Raw genomic sequence first — 26,091 nt, 5'->3', positions numbered from 1 at the left:
ATCTATCTATCTATCTATCTATCTATCTATCATCTATCATATATGTATTGTGTTTATATTTAAAAAGAGAAAGCTCATTTTAAGCTTAGAGAGATATCTCAAGCTACAAAGGAGGAAGCGAAAATACCAGGGGTCAGGGTAACAATGCAGACAGTTTTATTATTTTTTTCTTTTATTATAATGGGGCTAAATCTATTTTAGATTTTGTAGGTCTCTGACTTTAAAATTGTAGGAAATTACATCAACTTCAATTACATCAACTTCAAGTGAAGCATAAGACCCATAATAGGGTACTCCAGCAGTTCCAGAAAAAGTTTGGGGATGTACGTTATCCATCTTTGCTTTAAGAAAAAGCAAAGGCTCCCTTGATTAAGTTCAACTTTCAATGATTTTATAGGTTAAACATTATCCTATAGCGAGATATACACATTATTCTGTACTTTGTCCAACTGGTAGTGTACTAGATTGTGCAAATCCTATTAATGTAGGTGACTCCTTCTTAATCCAGGAAATTAAGGAAAAACCATGCCAGTGAAATGGATCATTTTTCTGCTTAGTGTTGATTCCATGTTCTCAGCAGCTTTCCAGAAGTCAAGAAAAAGAGAGTGAGAGACCACCTACTCCTGGCTTAGCTTTGGGAATGAATTCAGCTAATTGTGGTTTATGAAATAAAAAACAGTAATGTTTAGACATAATCTGCATTACCTTTGTACAGACAAAGCTATAATACCATGTTGAGTTGTGTCAACAAACTGTAATCAACCCATATCAGGTTAACATGAAAATGCATCTACAATCCCCAATTACCTTCTCTTTGTCACTGGCTTCACGGGATATCAGTGAACCCTAAAAAAAGGCAAGAACATAAAGATTACAGTCTAGAAAACATGAGATAAGGTGTGTATTCTTGGAGAATCTTTCAAATTAAAGTTAACATAACTCAAAATTATTTAAAAATGGGAGGGAAAATGGGTTCATAACATCAGAAACCTTAAAATCTCAATGGAAGGTGAAGAGCAGTGGTGGGATTCAAAAATTTTTACTACTGGTTCTCTGGGTTTGGCTTGGTGGGCGTGGCTTGGTGGACATGGCAGGGGAAGGATACTGTAAAATCTCCATTCCCTCCCCACTCCAAAGGAAGCTTACTGCAAAACCCCCATTTCCTCCTGATCAGCTGGGACTCGGGACGCAGAGAATATATGGAAGCGGAGCCAATCAGAGGTGGTATTTAGCGGTTCTCCAAACCAGTTACAACCTGCTGAATACCACCTCTGGTGAAGAGTTACGTTAAACCTTCCAAAGGACTGCCATAGCAGATCATATATTTATTAAATAAAATCATCATAACCACAGTCAATTTAAAAAATAAAGGTAAACGTTTCCCCTGTCCAGTTGTGATTGACTCTAGGGTTGGTGCTTATCTAGGTTTCCTGGCAGAGGGAAAAAGCATTGTCCAAAAACATTTTCATGGTCATACGGCTAGCATGACTATAGGCCAGGGTACACGAATTAAAAAATATAAATTACAAAGTGTTTCATGATTAATGCTATCATTTTATGTGGCAAGGAAATTAGTAAGGAAATCTCTCACTTTTCTATAACCTCTTTTACCTATATCTTCCATTTATCTCATCCGAATGCTTCAATGCTATTGGCTGTTATTTCCTGACTGGATGGTTTGAAGGAGGAGGGGAAGAACCCTTATGGTGCTTTGCATAGTGGTTTTATAATACAATACAATAGTAGAGTTGGAAGGGACCTTGGAGGTCTTCTAGTCCAACCCCCTGCCTAGGCAGGAAACCCTATACCGTTCCAGACAAATGGCTATGCAACATCTTCTTAAAGACTTCCAATGTTGGGGCATTCACAACTTCTGGAGGCAAGCTGTTCCACTGATTAATTGTTCTAACTGTCAGGAAGTTTCTCCTCAGTTCTAAGTTGCTTCTCTCCTTGATTAGTTTCCACCCATTGCTTCTTGTTCTGTCCTCAGGTGCCCTGGAGAATAGCTTGACTCCCTCTTCTTTATGGCAACCCCTGAGATATTGGAACACTGCTATCATGTCTCCCCTAGTCCTTCTTTTCATTAAACTAGACATACCCAGTTCCTGCAACCGTTCCTCATATGTTTTAGTCTCCAGTCCCCTAATCATCTTTGTTGCTCTTCTCTGCACTCTTTCTAGAGTCTCCACATCTTTTTTACATCATGGCGACCAGAACTGAATGCAGTATTCCAAGTGTGGCCTTACCAAGGCATTATAAAGTGGTATTAACACTTCACGTGATCTTGATTCTATCCCTCTGTTGATGCAGCCTAGAACTGTGTTGGCTTTTTTGGCAGCTGCTGCACACTGCTGGCTCATATTTAAATGATTGTCCACTAGAACTCCAAGATCCCTCTATTCTGCCTGCAGGGTATATGTGTGTATGTCCTCCCTTCCCCCTCCAAGATTTGAAGCAAGTATGTCCTAATATTTAATGAGATGGTTACAGAGGCTCCACGGTTGACCAGTCATTTCTTGGCACCCAGAAAAATATGCACACATATAGAGACTTTAATGCCATTTTTGACAATAGGCCTACCATGAATTCATAGCAAAACTGTCTTTAGCAGGACAGACAATGTAAAAGTAATACTGAATGGGCAAAAGTTTTCAACCATTTCCTGAACACATTGGTTTACATTTATTTTTGGCATATCAGCAGATCTGAAATTGAAGGGTTGCAGCCTAAAAAACAACGGTACACAGTGTAACACTTTCACGATACAGATTAATCACATCCTTCACTCAATCGGAACATATGTGGCAGGCATTTATTTTTTTTACTTAATAGAAGGAAGAGAAGAAACTGGGAAAACATGACTTAATTAAAGCTACCCAGAGGCTCTTAATGAAGCCAACATATAAACCTGCACTTCACCCACTGAGTTCTAAAACCTTGGTGGATGGATTTGTTTTGTTTTTAACTATTTTTTTTAAAAAAAAAAGACTTCAGCAGTCAAAAAGGAAGCTTGCCTTGTCAGAAATTCAACATGCTATTGTTGTACCACCATGAAACTGGATCTACACCAAACTTGGTGCTTTCTCTAAAAAAAAAACACCCTCTCAATAGAACATACTTGAGATGTCTCAGAACGTGGAATAATCTTATCAACACCAACTGAGAAGCCCCCAGACCATCTGCTCTTGCTTGTTTTTCCCCCCTCCCTAACCTTCTGTCAAGATACACCCCCTTGGTGTCCTTGTCACTAATGCCTTTGTTAATTTCTACACCTTCGGGGCCTTTGCTATACCCACCCACAATGCTAATTTGCCCTGCCTTTCTATTTTCCTTATTACTTTTTTATGTAACCTTCTGAGCAGGGACTAGACTATATTGCTTCTATACTCTGCAAAGTAATTGCAATACCCCTTGGCATCAGATAGAGAAATGACCCAACAAATTAAATCTAGCTCCCTGCTCCAAAGCTTCCCGGAGAGATAGGCTAACCTTCTGAAGAGTTATAAACATATTGGCAGCATGAGCATCCAAAGCGAGGAAAGGTATCACTTGAGATAGCTAGGCTTTTATTAGAGACCCAAATTTCATTCAAAAGAAAAAGAAAAAAACACTCTATCCCTTGTAGACTCCAGAGATAATTTTGATGGAGGAATAGGTCAAGCATTAAAAAAATGCATACATGGAAAGCAGCCCAAATCTCTCACATTCAATTCACTCACACTGCCATATCATTTCTGCCCATTCATCCTTCTCAAACTGACTTGACTTTTGGGACTTGCATTAATTTCAGGCTAAGCAGCACGTTAAGCATAATCACGGCAATATTTTGCCGTCAAGAAATATATTAAAAGCCTCTGCCAATTACTTAATCCGCATCTCTGTATAATATGTGTACTAACAAGCAATTCTCCGGCTGCATTTTGAGCTATAGCCCTTTGTGGCGATGCAGTTTCTAGCCCCTGTCCCCTCCAGAGAGAGAGAGAGAGAGAGTGGCCCCCTAAAACACTTGTGAATGCAAACACTGGTTGTAAATTATCCACATAACCTTGGTATGAGAGAACTTGCTTTAGATCAGCATTTAATGATGTGTAGCAGGGCTGAAAGCAGAGAGGTGTGGACACGAACCCGTCTCATTTTCCCAGCTTAGCTTTTCAGCACAAAGTAGTGACCTTGCATTTGAAACCATTCCTCTCACGAGTGAATTCCCCAAGGAAAGAAGGGTGCCCTTGCGTGGCAGTCCTGAGGCAGGAGATGGGGAGGGAGAACTTGGCAGCCAGAATCATCTGGGCTGACTTAGCAGAGGCTTTGGGACAGGGAACCAGAAATGAAGCACAGGCTTCTGAGAGAATGTCCTTATTGCTTTGGTTACTCACCAGCCAAAATCCCACTCCAGCTGGGGCTCTGCAGGAGTGGCCCCCCAGGAAAGCTGATGCAGATAGATGGGAAGTGGGAGTATAAGTAGTCCTCAATTTATGACAGTTCATTTACTGACACTTCAAAGTCACAATGACCCTGAAAAATTGACTTACGACAGTTTTTTACAGTTATGACCTTGGCAGCATCCCCATGATCATGGGATCAGAATTCAGATGCTTGGCAACCGGTTCATATTTATGACCATTGCTGTGTCCCAAGGTCATGTAAACCACCTTTTGCGACCTTCTGACCAGCAAAGTCAATGGGGAAGCCAGATTCATTTAACAACAGAAATGTTGGGCTCCACTGCGGTTGTAAGTCGAAGACAACCTGTATAGCAACAACCGATGTTTAACAGACTATCAAGAAAACAAAATGGATCTTCTCCAATGGGCAACTATCAGATCAGAACTAAGGGCCTCGGATAGAACCTAACTCAGCTCTGACAGAAAGGACTAGAGAAAGCTCAGAGAGAATCCTTCGCTTGCTTTAGGACTGAGGACTCATTTTTGACCTTAACAATAACTAATTGGGTACAGTAGTGGGACGGTGTGTGTGTGTTTGTGTGACTCCCAAAGGATTTTGTCTTTGAAACAGGTCTACCTATTGTGACCTCCTCTTTGAACAGGCCGCCAGAGTCCATGATGCATGAAGAGAGCTACATAAGCAAAAGGCAGTCCTTGCCCTAAAGAGCTTATTAACTAAATTTAGACACTGTGGCTGGATGATGAGGGAGTCAGGGAGGCAGTGGCAGAAGATTCATGGAATGAATTAAGCGGATCCCAGTCTGCAATCCCATATCACTCACTTAGGAATAAAACCTCACTGAACTTGGGAATGGTGCTTCCTCCCAAGTAGACACACTATCCCTTCTGTTATGGATAAGGTGGTTAGAAAGGTGGTGTCAGCTGCTAGCTCTGTGAAGCCCTTGGCTAAAACCAGATGTTTGGGGCTGAGCAGAGTTAAGTGGGCAGAAGCTTGATCAGATCCATGTACCCAAGCACAGCATGAGGCTTTGCTGTTAAATAACGACCCCTTGAGTGCCCTTGTCTCACACCAGATAGAAATCATGCTTGCTTGTCAATTTGTGGCACAAAACCATTTTAAGACACTGCCAGTTGAGGCAGCATTTTTAATAAACGCTATTTGCATGACCTTTTATCTTAATTATTCCTGTATGATGATTATCCTTTTTATGGAATAATCAAAAGAGAATGCCTTATTGAGAAATTTGATTATTACAAGGTAAGGAGATTAGATACCAAAACTCTACTTAGGGCTGTGCAGTTTCCCAAATCAATTATGCGCTGCTCCCTTGTCTCAACGCTTTCTGTTCCCAAAGGGAGAGAAGGGGATGTTATGGAGACAGTGGCATCCACACACCAAACCCACTAATGCCAAAGCAACATAAGGACAAGGATGTCACTATGCAAATACCCCGACATATTTGTATTAGTCTATTACAGGTACATAAGTTGCTGTAAATGCCAGGATGATGTCAACACACATGTATCATCTTCCCCACTCCCCTTCTCCAGGAGAGAAAGATCTGGAAATCAACATCTCTTTAAAGCTACATGTGTCATTGTGCTAAGCAGCTATGACTGGGAATTTTGGAACATGGCAGTGAATATGGGCTGAGTCAGAGAAATGAGCCAAAACTCCTGACAGCTCACCTCCTCCTTGTAACAAGTCAATCCATTTGTCTGAGTGTTTTGTTTCAAAACAGTGTATCAGGGGGTAATTGAGCTAAACCACAAGTAACACAACGAGAACCAGTTTGGTCTAATACAGTGTTTCTCAACCTTGGCAACTTGAAGATGTCCGGACTTCAACTCCCAGAATTCCCCAGCCAGCATTTGCTGGCTGGGGAATTCTGGGAGTTGAAGTCCAGACATCTTCAAGTTGCCAAGGTTGAGAAACACTGGTCTAATAGTTAAGGTGCTGGCCTAGGAACTAGGAGACCTAGTTCTAGTTCCATCTTAGGCATGAAAGCCAGCTTGGTGACTTTGGGCCAGTCACTCTCTCTCAGCCCAAACCATTTCACAGGGTTTCTTGTTATAAAGGAAACAAGAGGAAGAAGGAGCATTAGACATATTTGCTGCCTTTGAGTTACTTGTAAGTAATAATAAAGGCAGGATAAAAATCAAATAACAGATAAATAACACTATTTCCACATATACCAGCATGTATACAGTCATGTGGGAAAAAACAACAACTTTGAGTTCTATGGTTTTACATATCAGGACATAGTAAAAATCATCTGGTCCTTAGCACATTATATACCATGTTCATTAAGATGAACATGGTATAATGTGTCATGTGTTGTTGTTCACCTGAGGTTGTATTTACCTTCTTTTAAGAACTGCTAAGGACTGGATGGTTTTTACTCTGTCTTGATATGTAAAACCATAAGGGAATGTACTTTCATTTTCTTTTTTTTCTTTTTTTTTATTAAAAGAGTTTTGTACAAACAAATTTTCCCCCTTTTCACACACACCCCGCCATACAATGTAAATCTCATACAAATGTTATACCCCCCCAACCCCCCCGCAAAAATTCACATTCAAATATTATACCAAATACTTTGCCCCCTCCCCTCCCCCCAGTCTTAAAGTAAATTACTCGAATTGTAGCCCCTCTCCTCCCAACAAACACAATATAAATTTCTCTTAGATTAATAATAGCACATTGATCCCATTTTCTAAGCTAATTTGACATCTATAACTCTTAATATAAATTTCTCCTAAATGTACTTTCATTTTCGCATGACTTAGGTAAGCACCATGCCAGAGATGAATAAACAGAGACAGAGACTCCATTCACCCAGTGTTTTTTCTCCCTCGTCCATTACCTTCAGATCATACTTTCGGTGTATAGTGAGTCTGTGACTAAACATGTTCCTCATGACCAGCATGTAGCTCTCCTCGTTGTCAACACTGAGCCGGTACATGCCCAAGAATTGGGGCAAGAGGGTACTCCCATGACATTTCACAATGTACTGAAAGAAAACAGTGACAAAAACATTGTAAAATGTTGTGCCAACTCTCAAGGAGCCTAATACTGGTGGAGGCAGTCAAAGGTTCAGGCATATTCTGTGTGGTATCAGATCCTGTCAGAAAGCAAATGGTTGCTGATCTCAGAATAAAGCCCACGCCTGACAGAAATCCAGTTTCCAAACACTCGTGCCCCTTGATACATACTATAAGTGCTACTAAAGGCAATGATACACATTATTATGAATAAAGAATGGACTAATGGAGATTCCCTGCAAATTTCAGATTCTAATTTTGAACACAAGTATGAAAGATGGAAATGCCTAATTCGCATCTTTGAGGCTAATCAGACATTACTGGACGAGGCAACTCTCTGGCTACAATCTCCAAAGAACAAATGCACCACCTAGTGGGGGATCGTACATTTTTAATCACTGTTTCTCTGGAGAGTAGACTAAATATCATTAATCTTTTTGTTTTTCTAAATGTCAAGCTTCAGAGCTTTCTGTTGAAAAATACATTTCTTGCTCCCAAGGCGTGAAGCAAAGCTAGAACACAAGTGTCTGTTCCTATTCAAATCTCAGGAATAAACAAGGAATTCTTTCGACTGTGACTATGCTTCAGTCTTTGCTGTTCCATGAACAGCAGAAAAAATATATGCACAGATCTGCAGTTGCCTACATTTACATTGGAGTCTGCTGAGCTCAAAAACTAAGCTTGTTTTTAAAACACGTTTTTGCTGTTTTAGGGTACATCAATAAAGAAATTCACACAAAAGTGCCCCTTTTCTCTTCTACTTCTGAAACTAGGAGGGTTTCATATTTAGTTAATATCAGAGACCACCTGGAAATCTCAGTCTCAGACTAACAAGTCAGGAAAAAAAAACCTGGAATAGCAAATAATATTATAATCATCCAGGGTTTTTATTCTTGATGTTTGCCCTGTAAAGCCAGACTGGACTTAAAAGAGAGGTTTTACCCTTTTTACCAAGACCCCATTGCCCCCACAGCTAACCTGACCCTTGTTAGTTGGAGGGTGAGGCCTTTTTTACCAATGTATATTGCAGGAAAAGAGAAGATCAGAAGGGAAATTTCCCTTCTATAACAATCTTCCAGTTAACCAATCTTTGGATTCAAATCAAAGAAACTTTCATCTAGCTATAATCTCCCCTGAAGCCAGTATGTCTGCAATTTGTCTTACCTGATGATAATGTGATAGAAGGCTATGCACATCAGCTACGTCTTCACTGGTTATCTCTTTTATGACCACTGTCCTGTCATAGGACAAGAGAAAGCGACCCCCACCCTCAGTCTCATAGGTTGGTGGACTACGTGTTAGGGAGATCTGTAAAAAAGAATAAACAAAGCAAAGAAATTTTCAAGAGAACTATGAAAACTGCTGAAGGAATCTTCCACGGGCAGATCAGGTAGAAGAGGCTTCACCTAAGTAAGGTGTCAGAATCCTCCTAAAGTTTTCCATTCCTTCTGACAATGCTCCTTCAATCAGCCACCTTCAAGTGGTTTCCTGCCTAGGCAAGGGGTTGGACTAGAAGACCTCCAAGGTCCCTTCCAACTCTGTTATTCTATTCTATTTAGATCCCAGTGGGGCACCATATGAGTGATCTTTGACCGTTCTCACCCAGTTTGATTCACTCTATGATGTGAGAAGCTTGATTAAGAACTATGGAACAAGGTAGGCACACTGAAAACAACACATCAGTTTTCTGGTTATAATTCCAATTACTCAGGAGTTCAGGCAGCTTCCAAAACAAAAGATCACAAAGGGGGGGGGGGGGGGGGGACAGAAAGAGAAACAGAAAGAACTACAAGTCACAGTTATAAGATTACAGTATGAGGAGTGGCTTAGTGTGCTTTTCTACCAGAAGGCAACAAAGAGAGATAGCTGTGCCTTCTTCAGCTTCAAAGAATACCTCCAAAATAATCCTGACAGCTGCACAAGTGTGTGTGTGTTGTGTGTGTTGTGTGTGTGTGTGTGTGTGTGTGTGTATAAGAACATAGTTATAAGCAAGCCTGACCTGGGGCTTCCTTTTTCACATTTCTCTTTAGCCCATTCTCTGATCTGTAGCTGTTATATAAGTACTAGATTGGACGCATACAACCTCTTGTGTGGCAAGATACCATTTCTAAGCTATTGCACTTCTGGCCTTTTTTTCAACATCAATATTTTGATGCTTTGGAAGGAGTTCAAGGAGTTTCACATATAATCATTTTCCCTACCTTTCCCTTAACCTTTTATGATGGGTCACCATCACTGTTTTTACAGAGCAGGTGGGGGAATAAGACTAAGCGTATGTCATGAGTAAAGCGGGTCTTGCAAGTAATCCAGGACAAAGGCAACATTTCATCTGGGCCTCCTAGCCCCTCTGCTACCCTGAACTCACTTCTACTAAATGGAAGAAACAACTAGTATGATGGCATCTACAAGAGTAACATGGATTATGTATGTAGACAAGCATATCTAGAAACAGACACTAATACAGTTACTGAATAAAATAATCCACTGGTTTAACATTAAAGTAATCCAACTTTAATATTAGTTTTGCTCAGGGAAACAGATTTGAACTAGTCTCTTCTGGATTCTCAAACTGAAGCAAAATTAACCTTATAAAAGAATTGTAACTGTATATTCTAGTAACATAGCCTATAGTTTCTCAATTTAATTACTAGAGGAATATATAGTACAGTGAGTTCTCGACTTAGGATCACAATTGAGCCCAACATTTCTGTTGTTAAGTTAGACATTTATTGAGTTTTGCACCATTTTACGATCTCTCTTGCAACAGATGTTAAGTGAATCATTGCAGGTGTTAAATTAATGACACAACGCTTAAGTGAATCTAGCTTCCCCATTGACTTTGCTTGACAGAGGACTGCAAAATGTGATCACATGACCCTGGAACACTGCAGATGTCATAAATGTGACTCAGCTGCCAAGCATCTGAATTTTGATTCCATGACCGTGGGGATGCTGTAACAGTCATAAGTGTGAAAAATGGTCATAAGTCACTTTTTTCAGTGCTGTTGTAATTTTGAATGGTCAGTACATGAACTATTGTAAGTTTAGGACTATCTGTAATACACTACACAATTTGTTTAATTTCAAACATGATTGATTAACATTTTTGTCTTAAACTTTGAACACGGGTTGTTTCTGTAAAGTCAGTAAATGCATAAGAGCTAAATCAACCTATCTACATAAAATCAAACTAGTTCTACTAGATTAACAAAACATCTGGCTACAGCTGGAAAAACTCGACACCCTCAGGTCTTTTAGGTATTCCAACTCTTTGGTATAAGGTGGTATTTACTTACTTGATAATCCTGATCATCAATGTTGAAGCGTTCACGGAGGTTGCGGAAAACCTGTGGACAGTACTCCTTAAATTTGAAGTGACCAGGCAAGTTTTCCCTGCAGGAATATAAGTAAGTAACATGGTTAGCTGCCAAGCCAAAGTTTAGTCTGCAAATAGAGCATAACAAGGCAGACAAGAGGCCTGAAATACTTTAGAGCAGTGGGTCTCAACCTTCCATTGCTGCGACCCTTTAATATAGTTCCTCATGTTGTGGTGACCCATAACCATCAAATTATTTTATGTTTTCCGTATTTTTTCGAAAATATGTGTTTTCCGATTGTCTTAGGCGACCTCTGTGAAAGGGTCATTTGACACCCCCCTCCCCCAGGTTGAGAACCACTGCTTTAGAGGAGCAGAAAATGAATGGAATGTTTTTATTTCACTCCTTAAGTAAAAACACAGCTCATCAGTAAAGATCTGGCCCAACCTGCTCTCCATTGTAGTGATTCATATATGGAGAAAAAAATATGTGTTTGTTTTCCCCATTCTGCATCCTGAAGTGCTACAGCCATTTCATCACCTCCAGGCTGTGCCACGTCTGGCATTCAGGCCTAACCATTTCTGCTATGGAAAGAACAAGCTCACTTTTGGAAGAACACAGCATTATATCTCATTTGTGTGAATACAAAGGCCCTACTGATTCTTTTTATCAGAAGAGCAGTCTTTTTGACAAGTGAACAAGGCTTTAACAGGAATAGCTGCCAATTACAGTTTAGAAATCTCAGTAATCTATGGCCTGTGCTCCATAATCCTCTCACCAACAGCCTCTTCTAGCACACAGTGTAATCCTCCATTATGAGGGTTGCTTACACTACTGTTCAGGCAAAAGAATCTTCTTTTAATGTAAAGCATTAGGTATCTGACAGCTTGTACTACCAAATAATGACATACTTTTATATAAAGACAGATTTAAGCAATGTAATATTTGGATTTTCTAAAATGGCATTTTAAAAGATAGACTAAATCATATGTATATATGTGTACACACACTGGGACACGATGCGTTCTTGTCTCGCCTTAAGCATGAAGCCAGTTGGGTAACTTTAGGTAGGTAATTCTCTCTCAGATCTAGGAAAGAGGCAAACCGTTTCCAAAAATCTTATTAAGAAAATTGAAAAGAATTGTCAAGGCAGTCACCAGGAATCGCTCAAAGGGGAAAAACAAGAAAAAAGAAATTATGTAAATAGTTCACAATTCAAACATTTTGCAGTTAAGTTACTGAAAAACAAATCATGCAAAGATACAGTAAGTTAAACTTATGCATTATGCATTCCAATAATATTATGCATTATTGGAATGCATAGCCCACTCTTTCTAGCAAATTTTAATATATATATATATATAAACTATATCTTCCCATCCATCCATCTGGATGACCTTGGCCCAGTCACTCTCTCTCAACCCAATTCATCTCAGAGGATTGTTGTAGGGAAAATAGGAGGAGGAGGAGAGGTATAGTCCCTACTTTGAGTTAGAAAACTAATAAAGGAGGGATATAAATAAATAAAGTACAATATTCAAACACCATCTCATAATCCCAAGAAGCAGAATATTGTACTTTGTTTTATTTTTAAAAAAACAGAAACTGGTCTCTAAAGAGGAGAAAGTAATGGACTATTAACATTTCCTGGAATTCAGTCATTTTAATTCCCTTTTCTCTCAGCAAATCCCTTTTCAGTCACAAGTAAAACTATATTAAAGTGCAGTAGAGGTTTGAGAAAATATAAAAGAAAGAAGTTCCATTACAGCACAAAGGAATGGAAATGAGCAGAAGGAGATTTAAGTGAAGAAGGATCATAATCATTGTAGAAAAGCTAATATCATAATCTGTCTGGGAAAAAGAAAACGCTTAAGATTAGAAGCAGGAGTTAGCTGAGCAAGGCTTTCTGCTAGACTGTAGGTTATATATTTAGTTATTGTAAGTAAGGTAATCTATATAAATAGATTTATAAGGCTTAATCAATTTTAATCAATTGTAAGCCACCTGAAGTCACCTACGAGTTGGGTAGCTATATAAAGTTGTTTAATAATAATATAATCTCTTTATAAAGGATTAAAGAGATATACACACTCAGATCAATTAGAAGAGTTGGCATCATATCTGCCAACTTTGTCAGATTACAACTTCCAGGCTCTTCAATTAGCACAGCACTGGTCAGTACTAGAGAAAAATGGCTGCATTAGGAGAATCTTTCCTCTCAACCTGTAAAAGTATTTTTGAAGGATGTTTGTACCTGAAGGTATATTATTTGGAAGTAATTGGGGCTATTAATCCTTCCCATCACGGTGATGTAGATGGACAATATTAGGCCGCATGATTTAGAACATTCCATGTAGGAAGCATGTGCATGTACTGTGCAAAACTCACAAAACCAAGCTTAATCCCCTTGTTCTAATTACTAGACCTCATTTGAAAGAACTGGAATGAGCTTTGCCCAAAAAACTGCAGTGGACCTGCATTAGGCTGAAATTTGGATTAGGAAGGTCATGCATCTGTGTATCTCCAGCACTTTCCTCACCTGTTGAAGAGATGATTGTTCACCTTTACTTTAGAACTGGCTTTGAAGTCATCAGGGAGCAGCATCACTGGCTGGGGAACTTGATTGAGTTCATTGATCTAACATGAGAAAATGAAGGTAAAACCAGACAAGGTCACACCCAACACCCCACTATCAGATTCAGTTTCACTGAGACAATTCTGCAGTGCTAGCTGTAGTTTGGTCAAGGGCTTGAGAGAAAAGTCCCTGTGTTTTTACCTCAGTATTTCTGCCTGCCAAGAAACTGCAGAACCTCCAAGGCTCGATTGTTTTCATTCTAGACTTGGACAACTTCAAATAGGCATCTGAAGCAGCCCGTCACATCATTTTCACCCAGACACGAGTTTTGAAATTTATGTAACAGCCATGTGTTAATCCCTATTGAAACATGACTGTGTGAAAAAAGGAGCGGGACCAATGAGGAATTTTTCTATGTCAGAGAAAATATATTGCTCTTAAGAGATAATGCCAGGAAAATATGGAAAATGCACCAAAAGTGTAATTGCTATCAGAGATGGGCATATAAACCTCAAATCAGCACGGCCACATTGAGAGGTACAAAACATGCTCGGCCACCTTTCTCTATAATTTCTGGTAGGAAAAATATGTATCAGAGAAGAATGGGCCACAGAGAATTATAGCTATGAGGCTCCACTCTTCATATGTTCCATTTCTATTGCCTTTGGGCAGCCATTCAAGCAGCAGAGCCAGAGCCAGTTTAAACCAGACTTACAATGATATTATAACAGCTATGGTGAGCTCATATTGAACTATCCAGCATTTCTGTTTGGGGGTGGGGGTGGGGACCTACTTAGAATCACATTTCTCTCATAAAATGTACAAGTAGGATCCTTGACATATACTGGGCTGTAGTTGACAAAGGTATATGTATATGTTTATAGAGGTGTGTCTGTGTGTATGTGTATGCATATATGTATGTGTATATGTATACATATACATACATACATACACACAGTTTTTTCTCATATAGTCCAGTACCCCAAAATTTGCATCCTACTCTCAGTTGACATATATTTTAGAAAGTTTTATATTGTCTTGATCTGTTACGCTGCCTAATTGAAGGGTCTGCCATTAAAACAAAAGTTTTGCACAAAGACAGTCCAAAGTGCAAAAACCAGATTATTCTTTTATTCTGCATACATTTAAGCAGCAAAATAGCAACACAATGGAATATTCTGATGGGCTGAAGGACATCTCTGAACAATCATATGGACTAGAAGAATAGCTTTAAAAAGTTGTTTAGGAAGTTGAACTCCAAACAATGATACACATTTTGAGGATTTTCTCTCTGGCCCTGCAGAACTACAAGATGATGCAACTCTGCCTTTAAGCACAACTATAATGTAAACATTCATTAATAGCTTCTTCACTGATGAAAAGCTTTCAAAATAGCATGCACTTATAAAAGATAACATTGCCATCACAAAAAAGACAAACTCGGAAATATTAAGTAACACCTGAATTATACTTATTATGTGAGATCCTGTTATGGCCACAGAAGTTGACTTATTTATGACTTTATAGTTCAAAATCATAGCAGGAATTGAACATTCAAAAACAAATTAGAAGTAATTAATTCAAGCTTGATATGTGCATGAGGTCCACTTATGACTGTGTTTTTAATCAAACTACTTACTGCGCAATGTCTTGCAAACAGGACATTATTATGTATTAAATTACTGAACCTCTGCCTCCAAAAACATCACAGCAGCATATAGGTGGATGCTACCTGATGTTCATGTACTAGACATTTACTGTAGTAAAAGCTTTGTTTTCTTTTGTACTTCAGTCTTCCAAAACTAGTGATATAAAGAGATGTCCCCATTTGACTTCAAATGGACCAGCTGTCCTCTGACAACAGAAAACTTCAATTTGTGTCAGTTAACCGACTGGGATTAGCAATTTTTACACTTTGCAAATGTTTTGGAAAGATCAATATTGATGTCTATGTTGCAGGGATGGAGCATCTGCAGAAATTCCTTTTTTGGATAAAAATCTGCAAAATGTAATGTGCATGAGATAAAATGATTAGTGAGAAAATCTGGTAAATTTGAGTGAACTAGCATTTTAATGTAGTTCACTGGTACTCCAAATGAAGCCTTTTGTCATAGGATAGCTAGCTACCAGCAAGGAACTCTTAGTCTCTAACTTAGTTATCTGACTATGAATTAAAGCTATCACCTCAACCTAAGCAGAAAACTTATTTGTTCTTATGTTTTATTTGTTTATTTAATTTATATCCCACCTTTATTATTTTTATAAACAACAAGGTGGAAAGCATATTCTTCCTCATATTTTCCCCACAACAACAACCCACTGAGATGAGTTGGGCTGAGAGAGTGACTGGCCCAAGATCACCTAACTGATTTTCATGGCTAAGGCTGGACTTGAACTCCTGGTCTCCCAGTTTCTAGCCTGGTGCCTCAACAATTAGACCAAACTGGCTCACCAAAAAGTTGTACTTCTCAAAATAATAATTCCAACAATTTCTATAGGTTAGACCAAGCATGTCTGATAAGATGTTGCTGTCATTACGGTAAGACATGCTAATTTGGGGCTTTAAAAATATACGGGACTGGGCCATTTTTAAAACTGCAAAATAATAAATATTTTCGAGGCTTCCCACAGCTATTTTGCACTTTCAGCCAATATCTTTCCCAAGAACAAGACCGAACATTGCCTCACTGAGCATTATTTTTACTTGATTTCTATTCCACCTTTATTAGCATCTTCTCTCAAATTAGAGCAGTGCAATGTGGGGGTGCTGTGAGGGCTTATACATACACAGGTTACTTCCCATTCCACAAATAAAATAAACAGGAGCAAAGGTCAAAAGCGGGTGGGGAGGAGAAATGGTCACAAATCACTTTTTCAGTGGCATTGTAACTTTGAATGGTCACTAAATGAACTGTTGTTAAGTCGAGGACTGCAAAGGTTGTTAGTGAGAGGAACCATGATAAGTCACTTTTTTCAATGCCATTGTAACTTTGAACGTCACTAAATGTATGGTTGTAAGTCAAGGACTGCATGTAATTAGAAGCTAATATGGCCTATTTCCAGTTCTACCAGAGGCCTAGAAGGGCAAAGTACTATAGACTCATATATTCTTGGTCTATAGGAATGAGACATGAAGGAATAAACTGTTTGGCAAAGCTGAAGTGCAAAGCTAATAAGAGCCAGGAATCTCTTACCTGTCAGCTCTTGGCTTCTACATCAAGCGAACTTTAATCTGTTTAATGCTACCTAATCTTGGTACTTGCCCGGTTATTCTAACAGACTTGATTGGTATCTGTAATGAAATGTTATTTGATGAGCTAAAGCTAGTTTATCATTATGCTAATATCCAATAACATTGGTATTACTCTCAACAGAATTCATGGTTTTAAGACAATTTCACATTTTCAAGTTGCATTTCTTAGATGGTTATGACATATACACTGCTATTCTGCTCTTGTTAAAAAAGCATCCCCTAAAGAGAAAATGCCACACACTAGAGTCATCTACATTACAGCTGCTTGCAAATAACTCATATGGAATCTGTACATATTACTCAGTTTCCACCATATGACATTCAAGAATCTAAGCGAGCCAGCTAAGGAAGAAAGCACAGAGAGAAGAAACTTTTGTGGACCAATGCATCCCTATTTTCTCATCACAGCTTTCTTAATTAGGGAAAATATTTCCAGCTTTGAATGCTGCAAGAACCTCTCCCTTCTTAGAACTTTGAACTCACCTGTTGCAAAGTATAGCTGTTGCATAGGGGCAGACATGAAGTCAAAAAGTAGTACTTTGACACAGCTGGCAAACACAGGTGATATGAGGATAAAGTCTGTCCTAGTTTCCTTAATGGGAAAAAATTACCACCTCCTTTGTATAACTGCTATGAGTCAGAGAATGGATAAGGATTCTGTACCACTCTACATTTTAAAACATACAGTTTATAGTGTTCTCAATACAAAACAACGTTCAGTTTTGTTATCTAAATGAGCCACCATTACTTCTGTTAAAGAAGCCGATCCCAAATGGAAACTATCTAAGGCAGGGGTGTCAAACTCACATTGTCATGGCGGTGCCACGTGACGTATCGGGGCTTCCCCCCCTCTTACCTAAACTGGGTGTGGGTGTGGTCAGCACATGACGGGAGTTTGACAGCCCTGATCTAAGGAAAAACAGATGCCATTGGGTATAGAGGAAAACAGAGCACACAGGATTAAAAAGTTATTCATACTGATCTAGAAACGTTCTAGCTAAGAAGTACCAGAATATTTTCAGCCAGTTTAGGAAAAGATGCCAGGACAAAATCAGACTTTTTCAAATGCATTTTATTCAGCTTCTTTGGCAGTAAAAGAAACCATGCATATTTTAAGGTAAAACTCAAACGCAACAATCAAATTCTGAAAGCACCAAAGAGGAAAATGGAAGGAAGCAAATGGCTTTTTGCCCATCAAGAGATTTAGCCTATGGCACAAAAAACAGCTTGCAACCCAGAAAAGCATGCAGCAAGGCTCACGTACCAGCTACCTCCTTAATTCTGGAATCTGAATTATGCTGCGTCATGAAGCTCATATGCTTTGGGTCATAAAACTGCTGGAATCAGAGGGGAAGGGATTAATGAAGCTTAGAAAGGGCAGACAATGGAATACAGCTTTGCCTCTCTGAGGCCTGCACAAACAAAAAGTGCAATCATTGGTAGGCAGAAAAATATGTTCTGCTATTAGATGCCACAAGTTCCCTTCCCATTTCCAACCCATCACATGAAAAGCTGCCTTTTTTCAGAGTCTGAATGAGGCCAGAATTCAAAAAGTATAAGGTTATTCATACAACCTTGGAATTTCAATGTTAACATTTTCTGCTGCCTACTCAAACAACTCTAGGTATTCTAGAATATATTAAAACATTGATAAAATCCATAAATATTACTATTAACATCTTTAAAAAATCTGGGGCAATGGTCTCATGGGAAAATTCCCTGGTGTCAAGATTCTGTCAGAGATGGAAGAGGTAACGAAAAACTGGCACAGCAATTCTGCATTCAGCAGCCCTATCTAAATGTACTGGGTGAACCAGAACATCACATGAGCCAGTAATTTTTGCTTGCTCAGAGCATATTTATATGAACACACAATTGTGTTTTGTTCATCCAAGTCTAGGGGTTAAAATATCATATGAATCCAGACATGTATGAAGAAATGATAAGAGCCCATACTCAGAACTATTCAATGGTTCCTTTCAATAGATAGGAACAATCTCCTCCCATATGAGTCAGGACTATGATTAAGCACTATGGCATTAGTCAACTTACTAACAGGTAGATAATTTTTCCCCTCACTAGATTCTGAACCAAAGTAAGTTAAAACATCTGTGCAAAATCTATTACATTTTTCAAACAATTTTATTATACAAATAGTTGTACTTTTCCCACCATGCACATAAAAGTTTGCAGCAAGAACAGAGAAAATTATGCAAGTATGTTGATGAGCATAAGACAGAATAAGACAGAACATAACCCTACTGAAGCCTTCACCAATGCGATGCCAACAGGGATAACAACCCCATGTAATTTTTTAGTCCTGTCATAAAAACAATACAGTAAGAGGGCATCACAGTAGAGAAAGCTATTCAAAGATCCTCGTCATAGTAACAAGAGCTAACACCAGATGTAGGGAGCAGAAGCAGAGGAAGGAAAAATAAGAAATCCCAAAGGTGCTTTTTCACCTTCGGTTGACTCGAGCATCTCCATATAAACACAAAGGAGAAAAGACAGTACACAAAATTACAAGTCAGACTTAACACATGATGAAGTTCATGGCATCCCATTTACTGAAGCAGTTTTGTGCCTTCTTCTGGGGTGTTTTCAGATCCCCTCAGTCTAACTTTCAGCCCTGGAATTTCCTAGTGGTCTCCCCTCCCTATCTTGATTGAGATCTAGTCAAAAAATCTCTGGTGACCGACCCAAATTCGATCTCACATCACTATCCCAGGGCATGCCTGTTTGCCTTCATCTTCCCTCTTATCCGCTCTTTCTGAAGCTTTCCGAAACCAACCACTGTCCCAATACATTAGGACAGACGTCCCCAACTTGGCAACTTTAAGACGTGTGGACTTCAACTCCCAGAATTCTCCAGCCAGCATAGCAGCAGAGTTGAAGTCCACACGTCTTAAAGTTGCCAGGTTTGGGGACCTCTGCATTAGGAATTCAAAGAATTAGGGGACGGGAGGATGACCAAAAAAAAACCACCAAACCCCAACACGTCCCGATGGGTACAGATCCGCCACCGGAAAGGGAAAGAGAAACCCAGCCGGTTGAAGAAGGTGCCAGGGAGAGGCTGGGTTTCTCTTTCACGTGGGGGGAACCCGCCTTCCTTCTATCCCAGCCACGGGATGCTGTGGAGGGAGGCGACCCAGCAAAAGAGGTGGGCTGCCCTATATTCTCCCTCCACCACCGCCCAGCCCAGCCCAGCCCAGCCCAACAACAATCATCGGGCGAAGCCGATTTACCTGATGGTTGATCCCCCAAGCCAGCACGCCCAGAAGAGGGTCAGCCGAGCGGAGCACTTTCACCCGCTGCGGGACGAAGTGCTTCTTCTTGGTCTTCGTGCGCGTCCCCGGACCCACCGAGGCGGCCATCCTCGCTGCTGCGAATCCCGCGCCGAGTGACCGCCTGCCCGCCTACCCACGCGCCGGCCTCTCAGATTCAACTGCAGCCCGGAACGCCGGCAACGGAAGTAAAACGCTCAGCTGATTTCCCGCCGCACGTGATCACGAAGGGAGGCGGCGGGGAAGCTGCGTCACATAGGAACGGGGATGGAAATAGCTCCTTTGGACGTCCGTCTCGGGGCGTCCGTCTGTGGTGGTGGTGGCGGCGGCGGCGAGCGTTAGGCCTTGCTAGTAAAAGGTGGTTGCCTAGTGTGTGACGCTCGGTATGGCGTAAATGCTCCCTGTATAGGATTGCGCTTCCCCCCCTCCTTTTGGTACTTTAACTCTGTGCGGGGTGGGAAGCTAACATGGCGCTTGCAGGTACACGGTGAATGGAACTATCTATAGAGCGGAGGTGGTGGGGAACTATGGCTCTTTTGTGACCTGTGGACTTCAACTCCCAGAATTCCTGCGCCAGCATGGGATTTCTGCTCAGGAATTCTGGGAGTTGAAGTCCACAGGTCACAAAAGGGCCATAGATCCCCCCCCCCTCGAACTAGAGCACTGGTTCCCAACCTTTTTTTGGCCATTCTCCATCTAAGCATCTCTAAAATCCAGATCCCCCCCCACCGACATATAATTCTTACTTTACTCAGAGTGAACTGTATGCACGCGGAGGAAGCCTTAAAGGCCATTAAACAAGGTTCAAATTGCCCTCATTAAAAATCAGATTGCCCCCCTGTGGGAACGTTGGGAACCACTGATCTAGAGGAATGGGAAGGGTTGGAAAGGAAAAAAGCGTCGAGGCAGTGGCGTAGCGTGGGTTGTCAGCACCCGGGGCAAGGCAAGTAATTTGCGCCCCCTAATCCGTGGATTTTAGCACTCGAGTCTCTTCCACTAGATTAGTTAAAGAAACCCTTACCCCCTAAGCACATGTATTGTTTGTTATGAAAATACTGATGTAATTAAAGTAAAATGCATCTAAATACAAGTTTATTTTCAAACACTTTATTGAGTTTAGTGATCCTGCCTATGCCCTGCTAAGTGTCCAGCGTGCCCCCTTTCAATGCAGAATGACCAGCGTGCCCCCTTTCAATGCAGAATGACCAGCGTGCCCCCTTTCAATGCGGAATGACCAGCATGCCCCCTTTCAATGCAGAGAGACCAGCATGCCCCCTTTCAATGCAGAATGACCAGCGTGCCCCCTTTCAATGCAGAATGACCAGCGTGCCCCCTTTCAATGCGGCCGGCCCCCCCTGCACCCCCCACGCTACGCCACTGCCACAGAAGCATCTTTGGACAATGATGGCTCGCTCGGCTAAGAAAGGGAGATGAGCACTGGCCCCTAGAATCAGACATAACCTTTACCTTTTATAAGTATTACAGATAGTCCTTGACTTACAACCACAATTGAGCCCAAAATTTATGTTGCTAAGTGAGACATTTGTTAAGTGAGTTTTGTCCTATGTTAAGAAATTGCGGCCAGTTTCTTGCCACAATTGTTAAGTGAATTACTGTAGCAGCACGGTTGTTAAGTGAATCTGGATTCCACATTGACTTTGCTTGTCAGAAGGTCGTAAAAGGGGATCACATGATCCCACAATACTGCAAGTCATAAACACGAGTCAGTTGCCAAGCATTTGAATTTTGATCATGTGACCGTGAGGATATTGCAACAGTCATAAATGTGAAAAATGGTCATAAGTCACTTTTTAAAGTGATGTTGTAACGTCAAACAGTCACTAAATGAACTGTTGTAAGTCAAGGACTTCAGTCTGTCTCACTAGGTATAGATATTTGTTAATATTTTCATAATGACCTTTGAGGGAGTTCTGTATACAGTCACAATTAACAGAGAGTGCTTAATTTGAATCTCTTTAGTCATTTCCTACATTCTACCTTGCACTTGGCTAGGAAGAATTTATTATTTAAGAGTATTGCATCTAATTAAGATGTCAGCCTCTGCTTTTTAGTCATCAAAGTTAGGTATTTTCTATTGCAATTATCTAGTATTTTGTATAATTACATAATTATATTCCTTGCTTGAATACTTTCTTCCTGAAGATAATGTAATGATATTTAACAGAATCAAATGCACATTTCTTCCCTTAGAAATCATAAATCAAATCTACAGGTATAGGATGGAGGACATGGTGATGTCTTGGTAATAGAACTTATGCAAGCATTTTGAAAAGATAAAATAATTGCATACAATATATGAGTGAATGTTGCAATGTGGCTGCAAAAAAGGCAAGCACAATTTGTATACTTTTCAAATCACAGGAAGTGTTCCCTTTCATTCTGTGTTGGCCAAATCGCATGCTGAATTATTGTGTACAATTTAGAGCATCACACTAAGAAGGATTTAGACAGATTCAGAAAATAACAGCAGAAATAAATGCAAGGGAATTTAATATGCTCCAGTTATTGTGTCTGCAACTTTAGGATTATATTACTCAATGGCAGCTGTGTTTTATGTACTCCCAAACACAGAGACTTTCACAAGACCATCCAAATGTCCAAACACTTTATTTTGCTTACTATTGATTTAAATTCCCAAGAACAGAAACTGGATTGCCAAGATTGGTCAAACACGCCTGCTTGCAGAAGAATCATATTATGAGGGGTCTTTAGTGCTCTTTGAGCTTGCTTGTTTTCTTGCAGAGGTTTCATTACCCAAACTAGGTAACATCATCAGTGCTAGTAAGGAGTGTGGCATCACTAGCACTGATGTTACCTAGCTTGGGTAATGAAACGCAAGCAACTTCAGGGACCAAGGACCCCTCATATCAACCCTGAGGTACAAATATTTCTCTTTTATTAGAATCATACTACTTTACTCCTGAATCCACAGATTGCACACGTCTTATTCTTTAATTAGGCATGAATTTGTATGAATGCAATTTAGTCAACAAACCATAGCTAAGCCAACTATGGCTTTTCATGGAAACAGATTTCAACCCCCCCCCCCCCTAAATCCATAGTTTGCTTACTCCTAATTATTTCGCTAAGCCCGACCTGTCTCCGCTCACACATAACGTGTGACTTAAATGCACATCTTGATTTACAAGCCACAAGTAAGCAAACCACCACCTGTTTTACACAGCTGCATAAATATGTTCGCCCGCTTTGGCTTCTTCCAGATTACTTGAGGGATGCAAGAGACTTTTGAAGTCCCACACAAACATTTAGCATAATAAGGAACCCAAATTATGTTAGTATCAGAGAAAAAGGTCAGCCGGGACAGACATGTTTCACCCTGGCACGACTTCTATTCTTCGAAGAGCTGCGTGAACGGGAGGGCAAAGCTCTACCGAGCGGATTTCAGCCCAAACCCCCCAGCAGATCTAAGTTGGCCCCAAAAGTAGCAGCTCTGCAATCGCCTTAAAGGCGCAGGAGATCCGTGGGGGGGGGGGAGAGAGGGGGGAAGGCCAAGAGCGGCCTCGAAGGACCGACAAGGGGCAAATGTCTGGCGTAGGGAGGCGCTGGCGGTGTCTTTAAGGCGCTGTCCCCGCCCCGTTTTCAGACTGCCGAACCGGCGGCGGAGGAGCGAGCAGTACCGTGAGAGCTACGAGCCGCAGGTGTAGGCAGGCGAGTGCGAGTGCGCCCCTCTCAGATGTTGCGCCCGGTGCGGCCGGCCCCCCCTGCACCCCCCACGCTACGCCACTGCGTCGAGGGCAACGTTTAAAAATGCAGCAGAACAGAGGAGGTGGTCATTACACTAGGCAGGAGTGTTACTTCATCAAGCCCTTATTTAAGGAAATGTTTTTTTTTGGGGGGGGGAGAGACGGAGCCACAATGCCATAAATTCTAAGTAACAGAATATACATAAACATAGCCTTGGAGACTAGTTGACTTGACCCTGCTTTTTTTTGGCAAGTGTTTTTCGAAGTGGTTTGCCTTGCCAGTTTAGGGCTGAGAGAGAGGGACTGGACCAAGGTGGCTTTGTTCCTCAGGGGGGACTGGAACTCGATGGCCTTCCAGTTTCTACCCTGATGTCTTCACCATTATACCAAACTGGCTTATCCATAATCAGAATAATTATAGTTCATTAAATATACAGACATATAACTGGACTAATCGCCTTACAAATTTTGAGTTATTCTAAATTTATTCATGTGGCAACTCAAAAAGACATAGTAGGTAGAACTAAATGGTCCTCTCTTTATGAATTGATGTGTATCTGTTAGGGAATGTTCCAGCCATAGCATCTATTAAAACCTAAGGCATAATAGGCCAGACTCAAAACCTATCTGGGAAAGGTGATTGAGACACATCTGCCTCAAGCTAATTATCTGAACCCATTTCATTGGCATTTCGTTGACTTTATAAATACCATAAGTATAGACCCATACAAACAAAAAGCTTTTTTTGGAGGGGGGGGGAGTCCTCAATTTTTAGAAGTAGAGTCCTGAGAGAAACAAGTTTTTAAAAAATTAAACGCTGGGTTATAAAGCAGCCCTGCTTGTTCTTCTCCCCCCCTCAATAATTTTATTAATGATTATATTATACAAGTTAAATTTTACACAACTACAGAATAAATACATTAAAGATTTGAAAATTAAAAAATGAAGAAAAAGGAAAAACAGAAACCTACCCCTTCATCCTTAGCATTATAGTCAACATTGAGAACTTATCACTATCTCTTAAAATGAAACCATTTTTTTTCATTCCATATCTCACCCATTTCTGTAAACCCATGTCTAAAACTTCAACTCTCCCTATTAAAAGTCCAGTAAGGGTTATCAGAAAAAGTATTACAAATTGTATTTATTACATCCAATCTAAATCCTTTTTTTTCAAATAATTATCCTTGAGTCCCATTCAAGAAACAAAGATGATCAGAAATAACTATTATCCTCCACTTCTAATCAAGAAACCATTAAACATCTTCCCTCCAATAACAACCCATTACTTTAACCTTGGTCAAATCTTGTATTCTTTCTGCAAATAATATTTAAACACTTCAAAGAAAGTTCTAACTTTTGTCTTCTCATGCTGTATTCTCTTCTTCAGTAAAAAATCTTTTCTTCGTCTTTATCAAGCCTTTTGATTTTCTTGAACTCTTCGAAGCTTTCAAAAAATTTCAAAACATTTTCAATTATTCCCATCTTTTTTGTTGAGCTGCAAGTGGAAGGTAGGGCTAGAGCAATGGGTGGGTTTCAAAATTTTTTAGAACCTCTTCTGTGGGTGTGGCCTGCTTTGTGGGAGTGGCTTGCTGGCCATGTGACTGGGTGGGAGTGGCTTGCTGGCCATGTGACCGGGTGGGAGTGGCTTGCCAGCCATGTGACTGGGTGGGCATGGCCAACTTGTAAAATGTGGTGAAACTCACTTAACAACGCTCTTGCTTAGCAACCAAACCCAGGGGTGTTCAAACTTGACAGCTTTAAGACTTGTGGACTTCAGCTCCCAGAATTCCTCCTCCAGTCATGTTGGCTCAGGAACTCGGGCATTGAAGCCTGCAAGGCTTAAAGCTGTCAAGTTACAAGACCCTTGCACCCCTAACCCTTTAGAAAAAAAAACCCAGGGGTGTTCAAATTTGACAGCTTTAAGACTTGTGGACTTCAACTCCCAGAATTCCTCCTCTCGCTCTTCATCTTGATGATGTGCGGACGGGCGGGGGGAGGGAGCTGGAACCGTTTCTAAACGGCACTGTAGATTTGTGGAACCTCTTCTATAGAAGAGGTTAGAACTGGCAGGGACCCACCCCTGGACTAGAGGCACCAACACTTGCTAACTCCAGGGTTTTTTCAAAGACAGTAAATGTTGGCTCAATATGTGTGATAAAAACAGTATACTTTTCTGCATTGTGTAGGAAGTTAGCACCCACCCCTCTCCTAGAAAAATAAAATATCCTAGGAAATATTGAAAAGGCAGAATATTATATTTCCCTGGATAAGAAATGGAGAAACATGTTTTTAGGCAGGAAACAGACTCACTCTTAATAGCCCCCACTTTCCTTAATGGCCCATTAAAATGCCCAAGCCAGTCTATTCTACATAATAAAGAGTTCTCCCCTTCAGCTCCAGGGTGACGTATTAAGATAGTATTAGCCTTCCGCAGGAACTCACCACATGGCATCTGGAAACTCAAACTTGGCTCCATGAGAGTC

General features: G+C 40.5%; 1 protein-coding gene across 4 annotated transcripts in view; it reads right to left on the bottom strand.

Annotated features, from left to right (window-relative positions):
* Window positions 1–26,091, bottom strand: part of PIP4K2C (phosphatidylinositol-5-phosphate 4-kinase type 2 gamma) — a 41,141-nt gene extending 15,050 nt beyond the window's left edge. Inside the window, exons 1-6 of one of the 4 annotated variants that reach the window (XM_081939636.1) lie at window positions 26,051–26,091; window positions 13,305–13,402; window positions 10,745–10,841; window positions 8,613–8,756; window positions 7,271–7,417; window positions 808–846 (exon numbers count right to left, since the gene is read on the bottom strand). In XM_081939636.1, coding sequence (XP_081795762.1) covers window positions 808–846; window positions 7,271–7,417; window positions 8,613–8,756; window positions 10,745–10,841; window positions 13,305–13,369 — 492 coding nt within the window. In that variant the 5' untranslated portion in view covers window positions 13,370–13,402; window positions 26,051–26,091. Of the gene's footprint in view, window positions 1–807; window positions 847–7,270; window positions 7,418–8,612; window positions 8,757–10,744; window positions 10,842–13,304; window positions 13,403–13,541; window positions 13,908–19,841; window positions 20,138–26,050 lie in introns of those variants that run through there. The other 3 variants (XM_081939633.1, XM_081939634.1, XM_081939635.1) reach the window with 3 other exon arrangements.

Source organism: Natrix helvetica (assembly GCF_964273705.1).
Source record: "Natrix helvetica genome assembly, chromosome: 1".
NCBI lineage: Eukaryota > Metazoa > Chordata > Lepidosauria > Squamata > Natricidae > Natrix > Natrix helvetica.
The sequence above is the reverse complement of the archived record's forward strand: the minus strand, read 5'-3'. Positions and strand labels throughout refer to the sequence as shown.